Source organism: Carcharhinus amblyrhynchos, unplaced genomic scaffold (genome assembly GCF_965287045.1).
Source record: "Carcharhinus amblyrhynchos unplaced genomic scaffold, sCarAmb.v2.hapA chromosome_1166, whole genome shotgun sequence".
Taxonomy (NCBI): Eukaryota; Metazoa; Chordata; class Chondrichthyes; order Carcharhiniformes; family Carcharhinidae; genus Carcharhinus; species Carcharhinus amblyrhynchos.
Genome location: NW_027650906.1, coordinates 12,501 through 35,457, shown reverse-complemented (window position 1 = coordinate 35,457; position 22,957 = coordinate 12,501). Strand labels below are relative to the sequence as shown.

General features: G+C 53.5%; 1 protein-coding gene across 1 annotated transcript in view; it reads right to left on the bottom strand.

The window, feature by feature from the left end:
* Nucleotides 1–8,511: 8,511 nt before the first annotated feature.
* LOC145340580 (uncharacterized) overlaps nucleotides 8,512–22,957 on the bottom strand; it is a 24,001-nt gene continuing 9,555 nt past the window's right edge. The window contains exons 3-4 of the mRNA XM_080185048.1: nucleotides 17,299–17,403; nucleotides 8,512–12,574 (exon numbers count right to left, since the gene is read on the bottom strand). Coding sequence (XP_080041174.1) covers nucleotides 12,387–12,574; nucleotides 17,299–17,403 — 293 coding nt within the window. The 3' untranslated portion in view covers nucleotides 8,512–12,386. The remainder of the gene's footprint in view (nucleotides 12,575–17,298; nucleotides 17,404–22,957) is intronic.

Genomic DNA, 22,957 nt, shown 5'->3' with positions numbered 1-22,957 from the left:
AGGCCTGACAAGGGTCTTATAAAGTTGCAGCATTACCTCCCGACTCCTAAACTCATCCCTCGATTATGAAGGCCAGTACACCATACGCCTTCTTGACCACCTCCTCCACCTGCGAGGCCGATTTAAGAGTCCTGTGGACCCTGACCCCAAGATCCTTCTGCTCTTCAACACTACTAAGACTCCTGCCCTTGATAGTGTACTCGTTCATCCCGTTGGTTCTGCCAAAATGGACGACTACACATTTATCCGCATTGAAGTCCATCTGCCACTTCTCCGCCCAGTCCTGCATCCTATTTATGTCCTGCTGCAACTTTTGCCATCCTTCCAGACCATCCACAACACCACCGACCTTCGTGTCATCAGCGAACTTACTTACCCATCCCTCCACTTCCTCATCCAGGTCATTTATGAAAATGACAAACAGCAAGGGTCCCAGAACAGATCCCTGGGGCACTCCACTGGTGACTGACCTCCATTCAGAAAAAGACCCATCCACAACCACTCTCTGCCTTCTGCAGGCAAGCCAGTTCTGGATCCACAAGGCCAAAGGCCCTCGGATCCCATGCCCTCTCACCTTCTCAAGAAGGTGGAAGAGAGAATGTCCGGGGTGCGTGGGGTCCTTAATTATGCTGGCTGCTTGCCGAGGCAGTGGGAAGTGTAGACAGAGTCAGTGGATGGGAGGCTGGTTTGCTTGAGGAAGGATGTAAATGTATTGGAGAAGGTTCATTGAATTGATTCCAGGGATGAAGGACTTGTCTTGTGATTGGATTGTTTAGGCTGATACTTACTGGCGTTTAGCAGATTGGGAGGAGACCCATTTGAGATGTAGAAGATGTTAAAGGGGGTCGAGAGGGTTGATGTAGAGAGGATGTTTCTCTTTGTTTGACATTCTAGTTTAAGCCAAGGGCAGATTTGAAGTAGAGATGAGGAGGAATGACTTCACTCCAAGGGTTGTGAATCTGTGGAATTCTCTATCCTGGAGCACAGTGGACTCTGCAACACTGAACAGATTTAAGGAGCAAATGGAAAAGATTTTAATTAGCTGAGGGATGAAGGGTGAGGGGGAAATGGAAGTGAGACTGAGTTGAGATCAGCCATGATCATATTATGTGGCGGAACAGGCTCGAGGGGCTGAATGGCCTATACATAGAGTATCAGAGTAATACAGCAGAGAAACAGGCCCTTCAGCCCATCATGTCTATGCCAACATCAAATACCAATCTATACTAGTCCCATTTACCTACTACTGTGCCTTGGCATAGCTGCCGATTGTGTATATCCTACCCTGATTGGACTGCTCCTCATTCTAATATAGGAAAGGAGAGGACGATAGAGTCAGAATTCAGGGGAACGCAGGCTGGAGAAACACAATCCAGAAAAGGACCAGGGTCTGTTTCTGGTCCAGGTGGGAAAGAAAAAAAAGCAACAGAAATCAGAGAGGTGGAACCTGAACTTAGTATTGATGTGTGTGAAGAGAGAGCTTCAGCTGTGCTACCTGTTTCCTGTCTACAGCAGCTTGACATTAGCAACTGGAAGGAAAGGTTAGTCAGCATGGAGTTCCAGAAGGGAGTAAAAGCCACTGAGAAGAGAGAATTGCCTTGGCAGGCGTACTGTGGATGCCAGCGAAAAAAAACCAGGCTGGAAGGAAACCAATTTCCAGGTGATGCAGATGAAATTGCATCAATGGATAAATTCCTTCAATGGACAGTTAATGTTGTTCATCTGAACACAATGAGTCCAGGACCTGAGAAGCAAAGCTAGCCTGGGGGATGGTGGTGTGGGGGGGGGGCGGGGAGGAGAGATCGGAGGGGGAGGGCGGCGCGGCGGCGGGGGGGCCACAGGGCAGGGCCCCCAGGGTGGAGGTGAGAGTGGGGTTCCCACATTCAAAGGACTGCAGCGGGGGGTTGGGGGGGGGGGGGGGTGGGGGGGGGGGGGGGAGGAAGGCCAGCCCCTTCCTTTGCTGCCGACTTCCTTCCCACCCATTCCTCCGCCTCCCTCTCATCATTACTGGGTCTGGGCTCCCTGTGCCTGGGTCTCTTCTTGATTGCAGGAGGCCTGTCCTCACCCACCACGTTCCCCCACCACCATGTCCCCTCGCACACCCCTCACCCACCACGTCCCCTCACCCACCATGTCCCCTCACACCCCCCCCCACCCACCAAGTCCCCTCGCACCCCCCACCCACCACGTCCCCCCACCCACCATGTCCCCTCACCCACCACGTCCCCTCACACCCCCCCCACCACATCCCCCCACCCACCATGTCCCCTCGCACACCCCCCACCCACCACGTCCCCTCACACCCCCCACCCACCACGTCCCCCCACCCACCATGTCCCCTCGCACCCCCCCCACCCACCACATCCCCTCACCCACCATGTCCCCTCACCCACCATGTCCCCTCGCACCCCCCCACCCACCATGTCCCCTCGCACCCCCCCACCCACCATGTCCCCTCGCACCCCCCCACCCACCACGTCCCCTCACCCACCCTGTCCCCACCCACCCCGTCCCCTCGCACCCCCCACCCACCACATCCCCTCGCACCACCCCCCCCACCCACCACGTCCCCTCGCACCACCCCCCCACCCACCACGTCCCCTCGCACCACCCCCCCACCCACCATGTCCCCTCACCCACCATGTCCCCTCACACCCCCCCACCCACCAAGTCCCCTCGCACCCCCCACCCACCATGTCCCCTCACCCACCACGTCCCCTCACACCCCCCCACCCACCACATCCCCCCACCCACCATGTCCCCTCGCACCACACCCCCACCCACCACGTCCCCTCACACCCCCCACCCACCACGTCCCCCCACCCACCATGTCCCCTCGCACCCCCCCACCACCACATCCCCTCACCCACCATGTCCCCTCACCCACCATGTCCCCTCGCACCCCCCCACCCACCATGTCCCCTCGCACCCCCCCACCCACCATGTCCCCTCGCACCCCCCCACCCACCACGTCCCCTCACCCACCTGTCCCCACCCACCCCGTCCCCTCGCACCCCCCACCCACCACATCCCCTCGCACCACCCCCCCACCCACCACGTCCCCTCGCACCACCCCCCCACCCACCACGTCCCCTCGCACCACCCCCCCCCACCCACCACGTCCCCTCGCACCACCCCCCCACCCACCATGTCCCCTCACCCACCATGTCCCCTCACACCCCCCCCCACCCACCAAGTCCCTCGCACCCCCCACCCACCATGTCCCCTCACCCACCACGTCCCCTCACACCCCCCCACCCACCACATCCCCCCACCCACCATGTCCCCTCGCACACCCCCCACCCACCACGTCCCCTCACACCCCCCCACCCACCACGTCTCCCCACCCACCATGTCCCCTCGCAACCCCCACCCACCACATCCCCTCACCCACCATGTCCCCTCACCCACCATGTCCCTCGCACCCCCCACCCACCATGTCCCCTCGCACCCCCCCCACCCACCACGTCCCCTCACCCACCCTGTCCCCACCCACCCCGTCCCCTCGCACCCCCCACCCACCACATCCCCTCGCACCACCCCCCCCCACCCACCACGTCCCCTCGCACCACCCCCCCCACCCACCACGTCCCCTCGCACCACCCCCCCCACCCACCATGTCCCCTCGCACCCCCCCCACCCACCCTGTCCCCTCGCACCCCCCCACCCACCCCGTCCCCTCGCACCCCCACCCACCCACCCCGTCCCCTCGCACCCCCACCCACCCACCCCGTCCCCTCGCACCCCCACCCACCCACCCCGTCCCCTCGCACCCCCAACCACCCTGTCCCCTTGCACCCCCCCCGCCCACCCTATCCCCTTGCACCCCCACCCACCCTGTCCCCTCGCACCCCCCCACCCACCATGTCCCCTCACACCCCCCCACCGACCATGTCCCCTCGCACCCCCCCACCCACCCCGTCCCCTCGCACCCCACCCACCCACCCGTCCCCTCGCACCCCCACCCACCCACCCCCGTCCCCTCGCACCCCCACCCACCCACCCCCGTCCCCTCGCACCCCACCCACCCACCCCCGTCCCCTCGCACCCCCACCCACCCACCCCCGTCCCCTCGCACCCCCACCCACCCACCCCCGTCCCCTCGCCACCCCCACCCACCCCCGTCCCCCTCGCACCCCCACCCACCCACCCCCGTCCCCTCGCACCCCACCCACCCACCCCCGTCCCCTCGCACCCCCACCCACCCACCCCCGTCCCCTCGCACCCCACCCACCCACCCCCGTCCCCTCGCACCCCCACCCACCTGTCCCGTCCCCTCGCACCCCCACCCACCCTATCCCCTTGCACCCCCACCCACCCTGTCCCCTTGCACCCCCACCCACCCTGTCCCCTTGCCTCCACCCTGCTCCTGCTCTGCTCTTGCTCTGCCCCCTCCTCCCCTTTCTCTTTAAACAATCCTTTCTCTTTGGGCGTTTTCTTCACTTCTTAAATCATCAGTTTCTCAGAACCACAAGTCCTTGTTCTGCCTCAGTCCTTGGTGGCTGTTGCTTCATCTTCAACCCCGCCTTCCTCCCAAATTCAACTCTGCCTTCCTCAGAATGCAATGTTGGAAACCTTCCAATCATATCTCTGCTACAAAGTCACAAATGACATCTTCTGCAACTGTGACAATGGCAAATTTCTCCTTTTCATCCATCTCATCCCCTTTGACATGCTGACCACACCATCTTCCTCCAACATCTCTCCACTATTTCACACTTTCAGAAGTGTGTTAACAGGTTCAGGGTAAACACATTCCTCTTAGAGTGAAGGGCAAGGCTGGCAGAAGTAGGGAACCCTGGATGACTCGGGATATTGAGGCCCTGGTCAAGAAGAGGAAAGAGGCACAGGACCTGCAAAGGCAGCTGGGATCAAGGGACTCCCTTGAGAGTATAGGGGATGTAGGAGTAGAGTCGAGAGAAATCAGGAGGGCAAAAAAGGGGACACAAGATTGTTTTGGCAGTAAGACAGAGGAGAATCCAAAAAGCTTCTACAAATACACAAAAGGCAAAAGAGTTACAAGGGAGAGAGTCGGGCCTCTAAGGATCAACAAAGTCATCTATATGTGCAGATCCACAAGAGAGGGGTAAGATCCTAAATGAATATTTCTCATCAGTATTTACTGTTGAGAAAAGCATGGATGTTAGAGAACTTGGGGAAATAAATAGTGATGTCTTGAGGAGTGTACATATTAACAGAGGAGGTGGTGCTGGAAGTCTTAAAGCGCATCAAGGTAGATAAATCCCTGGGACCCAATGAAGTGTATCCCAGGACATTGTGGGGGGCTAGGGAGGAAATTGTGGGTCCCCCAAGAGATATTTGAATCATCGATAGTCACAGGTGAGGTGCCTGAAGATTGGAGGGCGGCAAATGTTTTGCCTCTGTTTAAAAAGGGCTGTAGGGAAAAGCCTGGGAACCACAGGCCTGTGAGCCTCACATCTGTGGTGGGTAAATTATTGGAAGGTATTTTGAGAGACAGGGTCTACAGGCATTTAGAGACACAAAGACTGATTAGGGACATTCAGCATGGCTTTGTGAGTGGAAAATCATGTCTCACAAATTTAATTGAGTGTTTTGAAGGAGTAACCAAGAAGGTAGATGAGGGCAGTACAGGTGATGTTGTCTACATGGACTTTAGCAAGGCCTTTGACAAGGTACCACATGGTAGGTTGTTACATAAGTTTAAATCTCGCGGGATCCAGGGTGAGGGATCTAAATGGATACAAAATTGGCTTCCTGACAGAAGCCAGAGGATGGTTGTAGAGAGTTGTTTTTCAAACTGGAGGCCTGTGACCAGCAGTGTGCCTCAGGGATCAGTGCTGGGTCCACATTTGTCATTTATATTAGAAACATAGAAAGAAACATAGAATCCCTACAGTGCGAAAAGAGGCCATTCAGCCCATCGAGTCTGCACTGACCACAATCCCACCCAAGCCCTACCCCCATATCCCGATGTATTTACCCACTAATCCCTCTAACCTATGTATCTCAGGACACTAAGGGGCAATTTTAGCATGGCCAATCAACCGAACCTGCACATCTTTGGACTGTGGGAGGAAACCGGAGTACCCGGAGGAAACCCACGCAGACACGAGGAGAATGTGCAAACTCCACACAGACAGTAACCTAAATGGGAATTGAACCCAGGTCCCTGGACCTGTGAAGCAGCAGTGCTAACCACTGTGCTACCGTGTCACCCTAATTTTAGGGGGCATGGTTAGTAAGTTTGTAGATGACACTAAGATTGGTGGCATAGTGGACAGTGAAGAAAGTTATCTCCAATTGCAACGGGATCCTGATCAATTGGGCCAGTGGGCTGACGAATGGCAGATGGAGTTTAATTTAGATAAATGTGAGGTGATGCATTTTGGTAGATTGAACCAGAGCAGGATTTACTCAGTTAATGGTAGGGCATTGGGGAGAGTTACAGAGCAAAGAGATCTCGGGGTACAGGTTCACAGCTCCTTGAAAGTGGAGTCACAGGTGGACAGAGTGGTGAAGAAGGCATTGGGCATGATTGGTTTCATTGCTCAGAACATTGAATACAGGAGTTGGGACGTCTTGTTGAAGTTATACAAGACATTGGTAAGGCCACACTTGGAATACTGTGTACAGTTCTGGTCACCCTATTACAGAAAGGATATTATTAAACTAGAAAGAGTGCAGAAAAGGTTTACTAGGATGCTACCGGGACTTGATAGATTGAGTTATAAGGAGAGGTTGGATCGGCTGGGACTTTTTCTCTGGAGCGTAGGAGGCTGAGGGGTGATCTTATAGAGGTCTGTAAAATAATGAGGGGCACAGATCAGCGAGATAGTCAATATCTTTTCCCAAAGGTAGTGGCACCTAAAACTAGAGGGCATAGGTTTAAGGTGAAAGGGGAGAGATACAAAAGTGTCCAGAGGGGCAAATTTTTGACACAGAGGGTGGTGAGTATCTGGAACAAGCTGCCAGAGGTAGTAGTAGAGGCAGGTATAATTTTGTCTTTTGAAAAGCATTTAGACAGTTACTTGGGTACGATGGGTATAGAGGGATATGGGCCAAATGCAGGCAATTGGGATTAGCTTAGGGGTTTACAAAAAAAAGGTGGCCTGGACAAGTTGGGTCAAAGGGTCTGTTTCCATGCTGTAAACCTCTATGACTCTTTAACCAACAGGATGAGACTGCTCTCACTTGGCTCCATTCTTATCAATGTTGTCATAGCTGCAGATTTACTGATAAAGGCTTCTCTCCTGTTAGCCTTCATTGTGAGAGGTTTCGAGTACAGGAGCAGGGATGTGTTGTTCCAATTATACAGGGGCCTTGGTGAGGCCACACCTAGAGTATTGTGTACAGTTTTGGTCTCCTTTTCTGAGGAAGGATGTTCTTGTTCTCGAGGGAGTGGAGCGAAGGTTTACCAGGCTGATTCCAGGGATGGTGGGACTGATGTATGAGGAGAGATTGACTGGGTTAGGATTGTTTTCACTGGAGTTCAGATGAATGAGGAAAATCTCATAGAGATTTATAAAATTCTAACAGGATTGGACAGGGTAGATGCAGGGAGGATGTTCCTGATGGTGGGGGGAGTTCAGAACCAGGGGTCACAGTCTGAGGATTCAGGGTAGACCATTTAGGATGGAGGTGACGAGACATTTCTTCACCCAGAGAGTAGTGAGCCTGTGGAATTCATTCCCACAGGAAGGAGTTGATGTCAAAACGTTGAAAGTATTCAAGAGGTGGCTGGATATAGCACTTGGGTTAAATGGAATAAAAGGTTATGAGGAGAAAACAGGATTAGGCTATTGAGTTGGACAATCAGCCATGATTGTAATGAATGGTGTAGCAGGCGCAAAGGGCCGATTGGCCTCATCCTGCTCCTATCTTCTATGTTTCTAAGTCATTACCTAAGCTGCCCTTCAAAGATCTGCCCATGATCCCTCCTATTTCTCACCTACCTGCTTGTCCTGGGTTAGTTCTCCCGTGTGTGTTGATCACAGGAACAGAAGCAGTGGTGACCATTTGGTCCATTGATCCGGCACTGCTGTTCACCGTGCTCATGGTGACAAGCAGCTTGAGCCCAGCACCCAGACTGCTGATCCTGACACCCACTGATGTCTCTTTAACACATTGAAAACTTTCATCAGTTCCTTGGGTCTCAGTTTTCGCTGACAGGATTTTTCCAGATTGTACTCTATGGAATGTCTTCTGTGTGTCCGTGTAAATAACATCCATAAACATTCCCCTACCCCCTACACTGGTCACCTCATCAAACCACTGATTCCACTTGGACAGGCACCATCTACTCTTCCCAAATCCATGCTGGCTCTCTCTGATCAGCTAAACATTCTGATGGTGTTCACTCATCACATCCTTATTTACAGACTGACTATTCCCAGTTACTATCAGCACTGTGCTCTGGTGAGGCCAGCGGCCCCAGAGAGTTTTCCCATCCCCAAGAGTAAAGCCAGGAGCAGTTAGTCACACACCAAAAATCCCACGCAAACCACACAGCAGCTCAGAATCACAGCTTATTTTTAATTGAAATAGATTCTGGTTAACAAAGTGAAAAATCAGTACCTTGACATTCCTCAATGAATAGAATGTAATATATTTTATATTCAAATTTAAAAATACAATTAACACAAAAACAAATCATTTTCATAATCAGCATTGACAAAGACTCAACTAGCTGGGAATATGATGAAGAATTTGCTCATTAATGATCCCAAGAAAATGCGTTCAAGTTTAAAGTTTATTTATTAGTGTCACAAATAGGCCTACATTAACACTGCAATAAAGTTACTGTGAAAATCCCCTAGTTACCACACTCTGGCACCTGTTCGGGAGAATTTAGCATGGCCAATCCCCCTAACCAGCACATCTTTGGATTGTGGGAGGAAACCGGAGCACCCGGAGGAAACCCATGCAGACATGGGGAGAATGTACAGACTCCACACCCGCAGTGACCCGAGCCGGGAATTGAACCCGGGTCCCTGGCGCTGTGAGGCAGCAGCAGTGATCACTGTGCCATCATGTGACCCATGAGGCAGTGAGGTGATCATTTGGTCACTCTCAGTGCCAGGGTCGGGTAGATGTTTTTGGGTGATAGCGGGGGATATTCCTGGTACCAGTACAAGAGGAAAGATGTGAGTTGTTGAGCTGAGCCTTTAATATCCTGCATCAGCCCGGGGGAATTATCAGCCTTTAGCCCTGTTAGCTTCACTCGTGCTTTGTCTCTCGTGATAGCTACTATGTTAATTCCACCCCCTCCCCGCACCCACCCTCACCTCACTGCCTTCTGTCCCTTCACCAGTTAGTATTTTTGGAATACTGTTAATGTTTTACACGGTGAAACCTGTTGCAAAGTATTTATTTATCTCCCCTGCCATTTCCTGATTCTGATGTGGATATGCTGGTGTTGGACGGGGGTAAACACAGTAAAAAGTCTGACGACACCAGGTTTAAATCCAACAGATTTATTTGATAGTAAACTCACAAGCTTTTGAGGTTTCCCTCTTCTTCAGGTGAATGGAGAGTTCTGGCCTCAGACAGAGCATATAAAGCTTGGGGATTTTTTTACTCTGAGAGTGTTTATTAAACCTGCCTCAGTCCACATTCCAGATCCAAAACAGCCCCATTCCCGGCTGGATCCACACAATATTGTTCTTAGAAAACTACCGAATACACACAATGCAATTCCTCCTCACGGCCACTGCCAATTGACACTGACCCTCACTCCCTCCCTCCTGGACACTGACCCTCAGTCCCTCCCCGACACTGACCCTCACTCCCTTCCTGACACTGACCCTCACTCCCTCCCCCCAGACACTGACCCTCACTCCCTTCCTGACACTGACCCTCACTCCCTTCCTGACACTGACCCTCACTTCCTACCCCGACACTGACACTCACTCCCTCCCTCCCGGACACCAATCCTCACTCTCTCCCAGACACTGACACTTATAGAAACATAGAACAGTACAGCACAGTACAGGCCCTTCGGCCCTCGATGTTGTGCCGAGCTACGTCCAAACCCAAGATCAGTCTCTCCCGCTCCCTATCATTCTGGAATGCTCCATGTGCCTATCCAATAACCGCTTGAAAGTTCCTAAAGTGTCCGACTCCACTATCACAGCAGGCAGGGCATTCCACACCCCAACCGCTCTCTGAGTAAAGAATCTACCTCGGACACCCCTCCTATATCTCCCACCATGAACCTTATAGTTATGCCCCCTAGTAACAGCTACATCCACCCGAGGAAATAGTCTCTGAATGCCCACTCTATCAATCCCTCTCATCATCTTATAAACCTCTATTAAGTCGCCTCTCATCCTCCTCCGCTCTAAAGAGAAAAGCCCCAGCTCCCTCAACCTCTCCTCATAAGATCTACCCTCCAAACCAGGCAGCATCCTGGTAAATCTCCTCTGCACTCTCTCCAATGCTTCCACATCCTTCTTATAGTGAGGTGACCAGAACTGAACACAATATTCCAAATGTGGTCTCACCAAGGTCCTGTATAGTTGCAGCATAACCCCACGGCTCTTAAACTCAAACTCCCTGTTAATAAACACTAACACACTATAAGCCTTCTTCACGGCTCTATCCACTTGAGTGGCAACCTTCACAGATCTGTGGATGTGAACCCCAAGATCTCTCTGTTCCTCCACATTCCTCAGAACCCTGCCGTTGATCCTGTAATCCTCATTCAAGTTTGTCCTACCAAAATGAATCACCTCACACTTATCAGGGTTAAACTCCATCTGTCACTTTTCGGCCCAGCTCTGCATCCTATCAATGTCTCTTTGCAACCTGCAAGAGCCCTCCACATCATCCATTACTCCACCAATCTTGGTGTCATCAGCAAATTTACTAACCCACCCTTCAGCCCCCTCTTCCAAGTTATTGATAAAAATCACAAATAACAGAGGACCCAGCACTGATCCCTGTGGTACACCGCTGGTAACTGGCCTCCAGTCTGAAAATTTTCCTTCCACCACCACCCTCTGTCTTCTATGATACAGCCAGTTACTTATCCAATCGGCCAAATTTCCTTCTATCCCACACCTCCTTATCTTCTTCATGAGCCTACCATAGCGAACCTTATCAAACGCCTTACTAAAATCCATGTATACGACATCAACTACGTTACCTTCATCTACCCACTTAGTTACCTCCTCAAACAACTCAATCAAATTTGTGAGGCAGGACTTACCCCTCACGAAACCGTGCTGACTATCCCGGATTAAACTGAATCTTTCCAAATGGTCATAAATCCTATCTCTCAGGACCCTTTCCATTAACTTACTGACCACTGAAGTAAGACTAACTGGCCTATAATTACCAAGGTCATTCCTATTTCCTTTCTTGAAGAGAGGAACAACATTTGCCACTCTCCAGTCCTCTGGCACAATCCCTGTGGACAGTGAAGACCCAAAGATCAAAGCTAAAGGCTCTGCAATCTCAACCCTTGCCTCCTAAAGTATCCTCGGATGTATCCCATCTGGCCCAGGGGACTTATCCACCCTCAGGTTTTTCAAAACTGCTAATACATCTTCCCTCAGAACATCTACCTCCTCCATCCTATCAGCCTCATTCCCGACCAGACACTCACTCATTTTGACCCAGCAACAGTGACATATTTCCAAGTCAGGACGGTGAGTGACTCAGAGGGGAGACTCCAGGTGAAGCAGTGAGGTGGAAATGGGTTGAGTTCAGGCACAAATAGTGTCGAGTTTTATGTCAGATGGAGCAATCCCTGGTTGGCAAGAGAAACCTGTCACCCCTGGAGTGGGTAAATTTTGTAAATTGAGTTTGTCTTTATATACCCTGTTTGTGAACAGAACTCCCATTCACTTGATGAAGGAGCAGTGCTCTGAAAGCTAGTGGCTTTTGCTACGAAATAAATCTGTTTGACTTTAACCTGGTGTTGTGAGACTTCTTACTGTGCCCACCTCTGGAGTGGAACAGAAAGACATTGGGAGCTCCAGCATTGAGTTGAACAGCAGCTTAATCCCAAACTTATCCAACCTCTCAGTCAAACACTTGTGATTTAGGGAACTGAATGTGGGACATGGAGCTGTGTGTGAGCAGAATCCTGTGGGATTGGCCCTCGCTGCTCACGCAGCACAGCAGAGATGGGAAAGTGGCCGCGAAGGAATAATCTTGTGTTTCGAAGGTGCTTGAAGAAATGGTACCTCTCTCAGCTTTGATAGAATCAACATTAGAAAGGAAATGGCTTTGGGACTAAAGCTCATCTTTATTCACTTGGTGTCCAAGCTGCTTAGAACCCCTTCTGTCCCTAGCACAAGATCCCCACAACCTAATCTCTCTCCCTCCATGCCCAAGAGTCAAAGATACACAAACGGATTCTTTAACAAAACTTTTCCACATATATTCATTGCTGAGTTTTAAATATTAACGGGCTTGACTGGTGCCGGCAGTTCAACTCCTGATTGCCTCTGTAGCTCCAGACTTTCCACTGGCTGCCTTTGCCGTGAAGCTTGTTCTGATATCTTGTTCCCAGTGCAGGAACAGGGTTCGGTCAAACACTGGCAGTCAGAGTCTGAAGACAAACTCCGATCTGCAATCACACAACCTGAAAGGGGTGATGACAAATCATTAGATTTCCCTCCTTAAACTCTGCAATAACCCTAACCCTAACCCTTTATAACTCTGCAGTAACCCTAACCCTAACCCTTTATAACTCTGCAGTAACCCTAACCCTAACCCTTTATAACTCTGCAGTAACCCTAACCCTAACCCTTTATAACTCTGCAGTAACCCTAACCCTATATAACTCTGCAGTAACCCTAACCCTAACCCTTTATAACTCTGCAGTAACCCTAACCCTAATCCTTTATAACTCTGCAGTAACCCTAACCCTAACCCTTTATAACTGTGCAGTAACCCTAACCCTAACCCTTTATAACTCTGCAGTAACCCTAACCCTAATCCTTTATAACTCTGCAGTAACCCTAACCCTAACCCTTTATAACTCTGCAGTAACCCTAACCCTAATCCTTTATAACTCTGCAGTAACCCTAACCCTAACCCTTTATAACTGTGCAGTAACCCTAACCCTAACCCTTTATAACTCTGCATTAACCCTAACCCTAATCCTTTATAACTCTGCAGTAACCCTAACCCTAATCCTTTATAACTCGACAGTAACCCTAACCCTAATCCTTTATAACTCTGCAATAACCCTAACCCTAACCCTTTATAACTCTGCAGTAACCCTAACCCTATATAACTTTGCAGTAACCCTAACCCTTTATAACTCTGCAGTAACCCTAACCCTAATCCTTTATAACTCTGCAGTAACCCTAACCCTAACCCTTTATAACTCTGCAGTAACAATAACCCTGACCCTGATCCTAACTTTGGTAGTCTCTTTCTGCCTCTATTCCCCCTTTCCTGGGGTACTTGCTCTCTGCTGTGCTACACTATTTACACCCGGAGCCTGGGAGTTTAAACTGTCCCATGTGAAGCCACAGAATCGGAGGCAGATACACTGACACTGCCCGGGACGGAGAGCGAGTGACTGTGAGTATGAGTGAGTGCAAGAGAGTGAGAGAGAGTGTGAATGAATGAGTGAGAGTGAGTGAGTGAGTGAGAGTGTGAGTGCAAGTGAGCAAGTGAATCAGCCCTTACTGGGGATGGCTTTCAATAAGGGAACTTTCAAAAGTTAATTGGGGGAGTCTGTGGGAAGACAAAGGTACGTCTGGTAAGTGGGAGGCTTTCAGAGTTCAGGGTAAACACATTCCCCTTAGAGTGAAGGGCAAGGCTGGCAGAAGTTTGGCCTTTATAGCGAGGGGGATAGAATACAAAAGTAGGGAGGTCTTGCTGCAACTGTACAGGGCACTGGTGAGGCCATAGCTGGAGTACTGTGTGCAGTTTTGGTCCCCTTATTTGCAGAAGGATATATTGGCCTTGGAGGGAGTACAGAGGAAGTTCACCAGGCTGATACCGGAGATGAGGGGAGTAGCTTATGAGGAGAGATTGAATAGACTGGGCCTGTACTTGTTAGAGTTTAGAAGGCTGAGGAGGGATCTTATAGAGACTTATAAGATAATGAAGGGGCTAGATAGGGTAGAGGTAGAGAGATTTTTTCCACTTATAAAGAAACCAGGACTAGAGGACACAGCCTCAAGATAAGGAGGGGGGGGGGTGGTCAGTTTAGAACAGAGTTGAGGAGGAACTTCTTCACTCAAAGGGTGGTGAATCTCTGGAATTCTCTGCCCGTTGAAGTGGTGGAGGCCACTTCAGATCAGCCGTGATCTTATTGAATGGCGGGGCAGGCTTGAAGGGCTAGATGGCCTACTCCTCCTATTTCTTATGTTCTTATGTTCTTAACAAGGGAGAGAGTAGGGCCTCTTAATAATCAACAAGATCATCTATCTGCAGATCCACAAGAGATGGGTGAGACCCTAAATGAATATTTCTCATCAGTATTTACTGTTGAGAAAAGCATGGATGCTAGGGAACTTGGAGAAATAAAGAGATGTCTTGAGAAGTGTACATGTTACACAGAAAGAAGTGCTGAAAGCCTTAAATCTCATCAAGGTAGATAAATCCCCAGAACCTGAAGATTATTAAACTAGAAAGAGTGCAGAAAAGATTTACTAGGATGCTACCGGGACTTGATGGATTGAGTTATAAGGAGAGGCTGGATAGACTGGGACTTTTTTCTCTGGAGCGTAGGAGGCTGAGGGGTGATCTTATAGAGGTCTATAAAATAATGAGGGGCACAGATCAGCGAGATAGTCAATATCTTTTCCCAAAGGTAGGGGAGTCTAAAACTAGAGGGCATAGGTTTAAGTGAGAGGGGAGAGATACAAAAGTGTCCAGAGGGACAATTTTTTCACACAGAGGGTGGGGAGTATCTGGAACAAGCTGCCAGAGATAGTAGTAGAGGCGGGTACAATTTGGTCTTTTAAAAAGCATTTAGACAGTTACAGGGGTACGATGGGTATCGGGGGATATGGGCCAAATGTGGGCAGTTGGGATTAGTTTAGGGGTTTAAAAATAAAAGGCATGGACAAGTTGGGCCGAAGGGCCTGTTTCCGTGCTGTAAACCTCTATGACTCTATGGCATAAGAATTCAGAGCAGGAGTAGGCCATTCAGCCCCTCAAGCCTGCTCTATCCTTCAGTCTGATCCTAGCAATCGGATGGTGGCCTCAACTCCACTTTGCTGCCAGAGCCCAGAACCCGGGATTCGGGAATTAAAAATCAACACACACCAGCGCTGAATGGAGCAGTGAGCCACTGCGACAGCTTGCTGTAAAAACCCTGTAAAAACCCTCACTGTAAAAAGTGAGCCACTGCGACAGCTCGCTGTAAAAACCCTGCCACTTCTCTCACCTTCTCCAAAGCACTTCACTGTGTAAATGTGTCGCACTGATTTGCGATGGCTACAAAATATAAAGTCTCCTCCCCAGCCCATACTCCGCCCAATCCCCACACCCTCCTACCCTCCCCCGTCCCCCTCAGCCCCCAACACCCTACTCCCCCAACCCCCTACTCCCCAATCCCCCACTCCCCCAACCCCCTACTCCCCCAACACCCTACTCCCCCAACCCCCTACTCCCCCAACCCCCTACTCCCCAATCCCCCATTCCCCCAACCCCCCACTCCCCCAACCCCCTACTCCCCCAACCCCCTACTCCCCCAACACCCTACTCCCCAATCCCCCTACTCCCCCAACCCCCTACTCCCCCAACCCCCTACTCCCCCAACCCCCACTCCCCCAACCCCCTACTCCCCCAACCCCCTACTCCCCCAACACCCTACTCCCCAATCCCCCTACTCCCCCAACCCCCTACTCCCCCAACCCCCTACTCCCCCAACCCCCACTCCCCCAACCCCCTAACTCCCCCAACCCCCTACTCCCCAATCCCCCACTCCCCCAACCCCCTACTCCCCAATCCCCCTACTCCCCCAACCCCCTACTCCCCCAACCCCCTACTCCCCCAGCCCCCACTCCCCCAACCCCCTACTCCCCAATCCCCCACTCCCCCAACCCCCTACTCCCCCAACACCCTACTCCCCCAACCCCCTACTCCCCCAACCCCCTACTCCCCCAACCCCCTACTCCCCCAACACCCTACTCCCCCAACCCCCTACTCCCCCAACACCCTACTCCCCCAACCCCCTACTCCCCAACCCCCCTACTCCCCCAACCCCCTACTCCCCAACCCCCCACTCCCCCAACCCCCTACTCCCCCAACACCCTACTCCCCCAACACTCTACTCCCCCAACTCCCTACTCCCCAATCCCCCTACTCCCCCAACACCCTACTCCCCAATCCCCCTACTCCCCCAACCCCCTACTCCCCCAACCCCCTACTCCCCCAACACCCTACTCCCCAATCCCCCTACTCCCCAATCCCCCTACTCCCCCAACCCCCTACTCCCCCAACCCCCTACTCCCCCATCCCCCCACTCCCCCAACATCCCTCAGCACTGACCCTCTGACAGTGCGGTGCACCCTCATTACTGACCCTCTGACAGTGCGGCACTCCCTCATTACTGACCCTCTGACAGTGCGGCACTCCCTCAGTACTGACCCTCTGACAGTGCGGCACTCCCTCAGCACTGACCCTCTGACAGTGCGGCACTCCCTCAGCACTGACCCTCTGACAGTGCGGCACTCCCTCAGCACTGACCCTCTGACAGTGCGGCACTCCCTCAGCACTGACCCTCTGACAGTGCGGCACTCCCTCAGCACTGACCCTCTGACAGTGCGGCACTCCCTCAGCACTGACCCTCTGACAGTGCGGCGCTCCCTCAGTACTGACCCTCTGACAGTGCGGCACTCCCTCAGCACTGACCCTCTGACAGTGCGGCACTCCCTCAGCACTGACCCTCTGACAGTGCGGCGCTCCCTCAGCACTGACCCTCTGACAGTGCAGCACTCCCTCAGCACTGACCCTCTGACAGTGCGGCACTCCCTCAGTACCGACCCTCTTCTGTTTTAACACTTCTACATCCAATTCAAAGGTTCTCTGGCTGCTCCCTGGGTGTGTGTTTGTTGTGATATATAATACCTTTAATGTGAATTTTATGTCTCAATGGGGTTACTATTGATTATAGATTGTTTGAATGAAGGACACTTTTCAATCTCTGATTCCCGTGCAAACCACAGGAGGGACGTGAGGAGGTGCTCTCCCTCGAGGGCCAGCCTCTCAGCTTCTGGGAGTTTGGGAAATTGGTTGAACAGCAGCTTTTGGGTAAACACACAGAGTCAGCAACTTCACATCAGACAGTTCAGTAAAGGTGACAGGTAATTGACGGTATTTCTGTTTGATAGTGCTTACCTGGCTGTGTGAGAGAGGGTAAATAAGGACAGTACGATTGACAGGAGGAGAGTCTGGGTGAAGAACTTCTTTGTGGGGGACAAGCAATCGGTTTGCATCTTGTCGCTGCAACACAACAATGCGCCTGAGTCAGGAACAATGTCACACAGAAGGTTCCAGCTGAGTGTCAGCCTCAGGCCACAAGCTTAAAAATCTAACAAGTGTTTTGAACATTTAAGTTTAAACCAGTTCCCTTCATTCCTAACTCTTGTCTAATGTTGTTGTGTAAAATCTCTCAGGGAATGTTTGCAGACGGATAGATATTCTCTCTCTGGAGATCTGCGCAGACTGTGATACAGGATCCTAATCGAATTGATCCAATTTCCAGCTGCTGCTATTTATTCCTCTTCACACTTTACAAAATGGAACAGGATGTTAGAAAGCTCCAAGTCCACTGAGCTGTAGAATAAAGACTAACCTTAAAGAAATGATCAGTTTAGACAATAAATCGGATAAAAAAACATTCACTGATTATAAATATACAGGAAATTGTCATTAATCGAAGGGTTTATGTTAAACATCTGCCTGCGTAAGATCTTTGAATGGAGGTGGTTAGGAACCAGGCTGGGAGTCAGGGCTGGGTTAGGGAGCGGGCTGGGAGTCAGGGCTGGGTTAGGAAGTGGGCTGGGAGTCAGGGCTGGGTTAGGGAGCGGGCTGGGAGTCATGGCTGGGTTAGGAAGTGGGCTGGGAGTCAGGGCTGGGTTAGGAAGTGGGCTGGGAGTCAGGGCTGGGTTAGGGAAGCGGGCTGGGAGTCAGGGCTGGGTTAGGAAGTGGGCTGGGAGTCAGGGCTGGGTTAGGGAAGCGGGCTGGGAGTCAGGGCTGGGTTAGGGAGTGGGCTGGGAGTCAGGGCTGGGTTAGGGAGCGGGCTGGGAGTCATGGCTGGGTTAGGGAGCGGGCTGGGAGTCAGGGCTGGGTTAGGGAGCGGGCTGGGAGTCAGGGCTGGGTTAGGGAGCGGGCTGGGAGTCAGGGCTGGGTTAGGAAGCGGGCTGGGAGTCAGGGCTGGGTTAGGGAGCGGGCTGGGAGTCAGGGCTGGGTTAGGGAAGCGGGCTGGGAGTCAGGGCTGGGTTAGGGAAGCGGGCTGGGAGTCAGGGCTGGGTTAGGGAAGCGGGCTGGGAGTCAGGGCTGGGTTAGGGAGCGGGCTGGGAGTCAGGGCTGGGTTAGGAAGTGGGCTGGGAGTCAGGGCTGGGTTAGGAAGTGGGCTGGGAGTCATGGCTGGGTTAGGGAGCGGGCTGGGAGTCAGGGCTGGGTTAGGAAGTGGGCTGGGAGTCAGGGCTGGGTTAGGGAGCGGGCTGGGAGTCAGGGCTGGGTTAGGGAGTGGGCTGGGAGTCAGGGCTGGGTTAGGGAGTGGGCTGGGAGTCAGGGCTGGGTTAGGGAGCAGGCTGGGAGTCAGGGCTGGGTTAGGAAGTGGGCTGGGAGTCAGGGCTGGGTTAGGGAAGCGGGCTGGGAGTCAGGGCTGGGTTAGGGAGTGGGCTGGGAGTCAGGGCTGGGTTAGGGAGTGGGCTGGGAGTCAGGGCTGGGTTAGGGAGCAGGCTGGGAGTCAGGGCTGGGTTAGGGAGTGGGCTGGGAGTCAGGGCTGGGAGTCAGGGCTGGGTTAGGGAGTGGGCTGGGAGTCAGGGCTGGGTTAGGGAGTGGGCTGGGAGTCAGGGCTGGGAGTCAGGGCTGGGTTAGGGAGTGGGCTGGGAGTCAGGGCTGGGTTAGGGAGTGGGCTGGGAGTCAGGGCTGGGTTAGGGAGCGGGCTGGGAGTCAGGGCTGGGTTAGGAAGCGGGCTGGGAGTCAGGGCTGGGTTAGGAAGTGGGCTGGGAGTCAGGGCTGGGTTAGGGAGTGGGCTGGGAGTCAGGGCTGGGAGTCAGGGCTGGGTTAGGGAGTGGGCTGGGAGTCAGGGCTGGGTTAGGGAGTGGGCTGGGAGTCAGGGCTGGGAGTCAGGGCTGGGTTAGGGAGCGGGCTGGGAGTCAGGGCTGGGTTAGGGAGCGGGCTGGGAGTCAGGGCTGGGTTAGGAAGTGGGCTGGGAGTCAGGGCTGGGTTAGGGAGCGGGCTGGGAGTCAGGGCTGGGTTAGGGAGTGGGCTGGGAGTCAGGGCTGGGAGTCAGGGCTGGGTTAGGGAGTGGGCTGGGAGTCAGGGCTGGGTTAGGGAGTGGGCTGGGAGTCAGGGCTGGGTTAGGGAGTGGGCTGGGAGTCAGGGCTGGGAGTCAGGGCTGGGTTAGGGAGTGGGCTGGGAGTCAGGGCTGGGTTAGGGAGTGGGCTGGGAGTCAGGGCTGGGTTAGGGAGTGGGCTGGGAGTCAGGGCTGGGAGTCAGGGCTGGGTTAGGGAGTGGGCTGGGAGTCAGGGCTGGGTTAGGGAGTGGGCTGGGAGTCAGGGCTGGGTTAGGGAGCGGGCTGGGAGTCAGGGCTGGGTTAGGGAGCGGGCTGGGAGTCAGGGCTGGGTTAGGGAGCGGGCTGGGAGTCAGGGCTGGGTTAGGAAGCGGGCTGGGAGTCAGGGCTGGGTTAGGGAGCGGGCTGGGAGTCAGGGCTGGGTTAGGGAGCGGGCTGGGAGTCAGGGCTGGGTTAGGGAGCGGGCTGGGAGTCAGGGCTGGGAGTCAGGGCTGGGTTAGGGAGTGGGCTGGGAGTCAGGGCTGGGTTAGGGAGTGGGCTGGGAGTCAGGGCTGGGTTAGGGAGCGGGCTGGGAGTCAGGGCTGGGTTAGGAAGCGGGCTGGGAGTCAGGGCTGGGTTAGGGAGCGGGCTGGGAGTCAGGGCTGGGTTAGGGAGTGGGCTGGGAGTCAGGGCTGGGTTAGGAAGCGGGCTGGGAGTCAGGGCTGGGTTAGGGAGCGGGCTGGGAGTCAGGGCTGGGTTAGGGAGCGGGCTGGGAGTCATGGCTGGGTTAGGGAGTGGGCTGGGAGTCAGGGCTGGGTTAGGAAGTGGGCTGGGAGTCATGGCTGGGTTAGGAAGTGGGCTGGGAGTCAGGGCTGGGTTAGGAAGTGGGCTGGGAGTCAGGGCTGGGTTAGGGAGCGGGCTGGGAGTCATGGCTGGGTTAGGGAGCGGGCTGGGAGTCAGGGCTGGGTTAGGGAGCGGGCTGGGAGTCATGGCTGGGTTAGGGAGCGGGCTGGGAGTCAGGGCTGGGTTAGGGAGCGGGCTGGGAGTCAGGGCTGGGTTAGGGAGTGGGCTGGGAGTCAGGGCTGGGTTAGGGAGTGGGCTGGGAGTCAGGGCTGGGTTAGGGAGTGGGCTGGGAGTCAGGGCTGGGTTAGGGAGTGGGCTGGGAGTCAGGGCTGGGTTAGGGAGTGGGCTGGGAGTCAGGGCTGGGTTAGGGAGTGGGCTGGGAGTCAGGGCTGGGTTAGGGAGTGGGCTGGGAGTCAGGGCTGGGTTAGGGAGTGGGCTGGGAGTCAGGGCTGGGTAAAGCACAAATTCCAACTGAACTCACTGCTAAAGGTGCAGAAATGCATCTCGTAAAAGCTGGAATATCAACACAGAGAGTGCAATAGAAGGACAGAACTTTCTTCTTGTAAAACACACAGGGAGGTGATTCCCCTTCCCACTGCACTGCTTTTTAATTCCAGCGGATTGGGAGACTCCAATGGGACTGAATCTTGTGATTGGTGCTGGGTACCTGGGCCTCTGCATTTCTCCCAGCACCGGATTTCCAGAGGTGCTGACTTTGTGCTGGAAATCCGCACGGTTCTGTCTAATATGTGCAGTAGGTAATTTTAATGAAATTTAAATCCCATTAGTGAGCCTCAGGCTGAAATCTCTGGGTCACCCCCCCCACCCCCCTGCCAGATTCACTCCAGTGGGATTTACTGTAACTCCTTTCGTGTGGGGAGCTGGTCGCCTGACTCCACTGGAGTGAAATGGGGGGCAATCAAGGCCCCCAAAGTGGTCAGTGGTAGGGGGGGTGGTGTCCTCTAGGTATTGGCACCCTGGCCCTGCCCAAGGGCAAAGTGCCAATTATCAGGGGGCACCTTGGCACTCCCCATTGGGCTTGAGGCACAGCCAATGGGGTGGGACTGAATGGGGCGTGGCCTCTGGGGGGAGGAGATAGTGAGGGTGGAGGGGTTTCCGCTTCCACTCTGCAGTACCGATCGAGGGAGGGAGGCCAGGATTGTGTGTGTGTGTGTGTGTGTGTGTGTGTGTGGGGGGGGGGCAGCATCCGGGGGGCTGGGGCTGCAGAGAGGGGGACGTTTGGGGGTTGGGAGGTACGAGATAGAGGCGGGCTGGGGGGCATTGTCAGGATTGGGCCTAGAAATGTTCGGGGGCCAGCGTTCGGACCGTAGGGGTCAGAGGGCCAGCAATGCAGGATCATGGGGTTGGCAGTGATTGGGAGAGGGGCAATGCGGGGTCACTGCGCAGGCGTCAATCTCGGTGCTGCCAGATCAGCACATGCGCAATGGCTCACTCAGCATGATTGCTGCCAGCCTCTCCGGTGGGAATAAGCCCCATCCCCGGATTTTAGACTGATTCCTGCTGAGGCTCTCTGCACAAAGATACGTTTTGAAAATCCCTTCTGAGAAAAACAGCGGGATTAACTCCAGTTTTTATGCAAATTCAACACTTGGTTTGGTTTGTGATCAAAGTGTTGCTGCTGTTTAACTAAATAATACTGTTTAATAAATCAGTAACTCTCTGATATCCAATCTTTTTGTTTCTCAAGGACATGAAGGGACAGGTAATAAATCTCCTATTCTTGCCAGTGGGGCTTTTAAACAGACCTTCCTGAAAAATAGTCTGAACGAGACTCAAAGCAAATACATAATCAGTGTTTGACGGGCTGGAATTATTGGCTGTTTTCTCTCTGAACATCCTGAGAGTGTAAAGGGGAGTGGGAATGGCTCCGATGGGAGACAGTGCAGCAGCTTTCGATCAATGTTCACTATAGTGAGAATGATGGTTAAATATTGTGGGGATGGTCGAGGTAACGGGTGGAAGTTGATAGTTACGATTTACTGGAAGGCTGGTTAGATTGCAAATCGATATGTCACCTGGTCTGGGTGGTTCGTATCCCAACCTGCCAAAGGGAAGTGGAGTGGAGGGAGTTGAAGGAATTGCCAGAATCTTCCAATCTTCCCAAACATGGAGGAGGTGCCACAGGATTGGAGAACGGCAAAGGTTTTATTCATGGACATTCCTGAGAACAACAGGGAGCTCAACACAGGAGAGGATTAGGGTTTTTACATCAAAAAGCACTTTGGGAGATTTGTGTGGAGGAGAGACAGTGGGATCTGGAAAATGGCAGAGAGTATTGACCATTCCGGGTGTATCTGATCAAGGACTCACTCACAGCCAGGAATCTGCAAAGGGCTTCCAGGTGGGTGTACAGAGCGGGTGGGCAGTGTGAGTGGGCGGGTGGGCAGTGTGAGTGGGCAGTGTGAGCGGGGGGAGTGAGTGGGCAGAGTGAGTGGGGGGAGTGAGCAGGCAGAGTGAGCGGGCAGAGTGAGCGGGCAGTGTGAGTGGGCAGAGTGAGTGGGGGGAGTGAGCGGGCAGAGTGAGCGGGCAGAGTGAGTGGGCAGTGTGAGTGGGCAGTGCGAGCGGGCGGGCGGAGTGAGCGGGCGCAGTGGGACAGGATGGGGTCAGGCTCAAAGTCAGCAGCAATGAAAGAAATACAAAAATCATTACAGAAAGGGAACAGGCGAATTAGAGCAAGGCCATTTGGAATAC